This window comes from Empidonax traillii, unplaced genomic scaffold (assembly GCF_003031625.1).
Source record: "Empidonax traillii isolate 1590-97213 ecotype Southwest subspecies unplaced genomic scaffold, ASM303162v1 scaffold2969:size16753, whole genome shotgun sequence".
In the NCBI taxonomy this organism is placed as follows: Eukaryota; Metazoa; Chordata; class Aves; order Passeriformes; family Tyrannidae; genus Empidonax; species Empidonax traillii.
The window spans coordinates 6,267-8,775 of NW_020958162.1; the positions used below are offsets into that span (position 1 = coordinate 6,267).

Here is a 2,509-nt window from a genome sequence, read left to right on the forward strand (position 1 = left end):
GATGTGCGAGCGCTGGCACATCCCAGTCCCTGCTGCAGCATCCCAGGCACATCCCAGCAGGGTTCCCTTCTGCCAGGGCTCCTGCAGGGCTGGGAAGCCAGGCTGTGCCCCCCAGGCTGCCCCAAGCTGTCCTGCAGAGCAGGGTCCTGCAGCCCAGGGGCTGTGCTGGGGCAGCAAACCCAGGGCAGTTGGGAACAAGAGAGAGAGACAGAGCAGCTCCCCTCACTCTGCACTGAGCCCCAGACAATCCTCCTGCCTGGCAGGACCTGCTCTGTTCTCCCTGATTGCATCAGAAGTGCTGAGGGGTTCTGACATCCAGGAACACTCCTCAGGAGAGATGAGGAGAGACTGAAAAAAACAAACCCAAACTTCTGGAACTGCCTTCTGCTCTCTTGGTTCTTCTGGGAGTGCAGATGCTGACAAGCACTTTAGCACTGGGACCAGTTTCATCTGTCACAGCTGAACACCAGGACAGGCCCCTGTGCCCACCATGCCCATGAGCCCAGGGGTGCAGAGCAGGGCTGAGCCCTCACAGCCAGTGGGCACAGGGGCTGCTCCTCATGGAAAATGTAGTGAGCCCCAACCAGGGCTCCAGCCATGGAGCTGAAGGAGAGACTCCTAGAGAAGGAAAATCAATGGAGCAATGAGAGGGGAAAGCAGCTTTGATTTTTCTCAGAATGTTCTGCCCTAACTTGTCACTGTCCTTTCCTCCTTCAACAGGTCCCCACATCCAGATACAGCAAATGCCCAACAGCAGCTCCATGACCCATTTTTTCCTGGTGGCATTGTCAGGCAGGCGGGAGCTGCAGCTGCTGCACTTCTGGCTCTTCCTGGGCATCTCCCTGGCTGCCCTCCTGGGCAACGGCCTCATCCTCAGCGCTGTAGCCTGCGACCAGCACCTGCACACCCCCAGGGACTTCTTCCTGCTGCACCTCTCCCTCACAGACCTGGGCTTCATCTGCACCACTGTGCCCAAAGCCATGCACAACTCCCTCTGGGGCACCGCAACCATCTCCTACACAGGATGTGCTGCACAGATCTTTTTCTTTACCTTTTTTATCTCAGCAGAGTTTTCCCTCCTGACCATCATGTGCTACGACCGCTACGTTGCCATCAGCAAACCCCTGCACTACGGGACCCTCCTGGGCAGCAGAACTTGTGCCCACATGGCAGCAGCTGCCTGGGCCTCTGGGTTTCTCAATGCTCTGCTGCACACAGCCAATACATTTTCCCTGCCCCTGTGCCAGGGCAATGTCCTGGGCCAGTTCTTCTGTGAAATCCCTCAGATCCTCAAGCTCTCATGCTCACAATCCTACATGAGGGAACTTGTGCTCATTGTGGTTAGTGCCTGTTTAGGCTTTGCTTGTTTCATTTTCATTATTTTCTCCTATGTGCAGATCTTCAGGGCTGTGCTGAGGATCCCCTCCAAGCAGGGACGACACAAAGCCTTTTCCACGTGCCTCCCTCACCTGGCTGTGGTCTCCCTCTTTGTCAGTACTGGCATGTTTTCCAACCTCAAGCCCCCCTCCATCTCCTCCCCATCCCTGGATCTGGCCCTGTCAGTTCTGTACTCGGTGGTGCCTCCAGCAGTGAACCCCCTCATCTACAGCCTGAGGAACCAGGAGCTCAGGGATGCCATAAGGAAAATGATGACTGGATGCTTTTCAGGAGCAATAAAGTGCCTGTGTTCTGGTGTGTAGCATTTAGAGGGGGACTCTGTAATGGCCCAGCCTTCCTTCTCAGCTTTATGGGGAAGTCATTGGGTTCTTCTTGTAATAATTTGCTATGAAATAAAATATTATTATGCCCTGGAGTGTCACAGTGGTCCCTTGTGTTCATGAGGTGTCCTTGGTGTCACAATGGCCTATTGATTCTATGGGGTTGTACAGTGTTAGGAGAAAGCTGAGCATGCCCATGTGAAAGTTTGGGGAGATCAAGAGGAACTTGGAGAAAAAAGAATTGGAAATTTGGGGAAGGGAAGATGGGCTTGGTGAAAAGAAAGGAAGGACTTTGATGAGGTAAAAGCAGATTCAGGTAATTCTGAGGATGCTGAAACACTGACTGTGCAAACAATTCTGGAAAATCTTACACTATTTCCAACCTCAAGCCCCAACCCAAAAGTAATGGCTATCCCATGGAAAGGAATCCACTGCTCTAATCCGAAACTCAGCTTGACCTCAAAGGCAAAGCCAAACCCAGAACTCCAGACTCTTATTTGTACTCCAGAGCCCACCCCAATCCCAAACCTGCATTGGTAGTATGAAAAGCTAAGCTTTAATCCTGATCTAGACCAAAAAGCTCTTCTCCTAAGCATGAACCAGACCCTGCCAGCAGAACAACAAACCTGCCAAAGTTCTGCCCAATCCCCACCCTGAGCTCTAAAGCCCAAGGCCTGAGCATGAAGCACCCCCAGAGCCCTTGGGAGCAGGGCAAGGACCTGCAGGGCCCAGAGCAGGCCCAGGGGGTTGGCAGAGCAATGGGAGGTGACCTGGATCTGCTCAGCTCTGCA

General features: G+C 53.4%; 1 protein-coding gene across 1 annotated transcript; it reads left to right on the top strand.

Annotated features, from left to right (window-relative positions):
- Positions 1-743: 743 nt before the first annotated feature.
- On the top strand, positions 744-1,652 carry LOC114072313 (olfactory receptor 14J1-like; the record flags this gene model as incomplete). Its single annotated transcript, XM_027910229.1, has 1 exon — positions 744-1,652. A coding segment is annotated over exon 1 (909 nt), but the record flags the coding sequence as incomplete, so codon positions are not given.
- Positions 1,653-2,509: the final 857 nt, after the last annotated feature.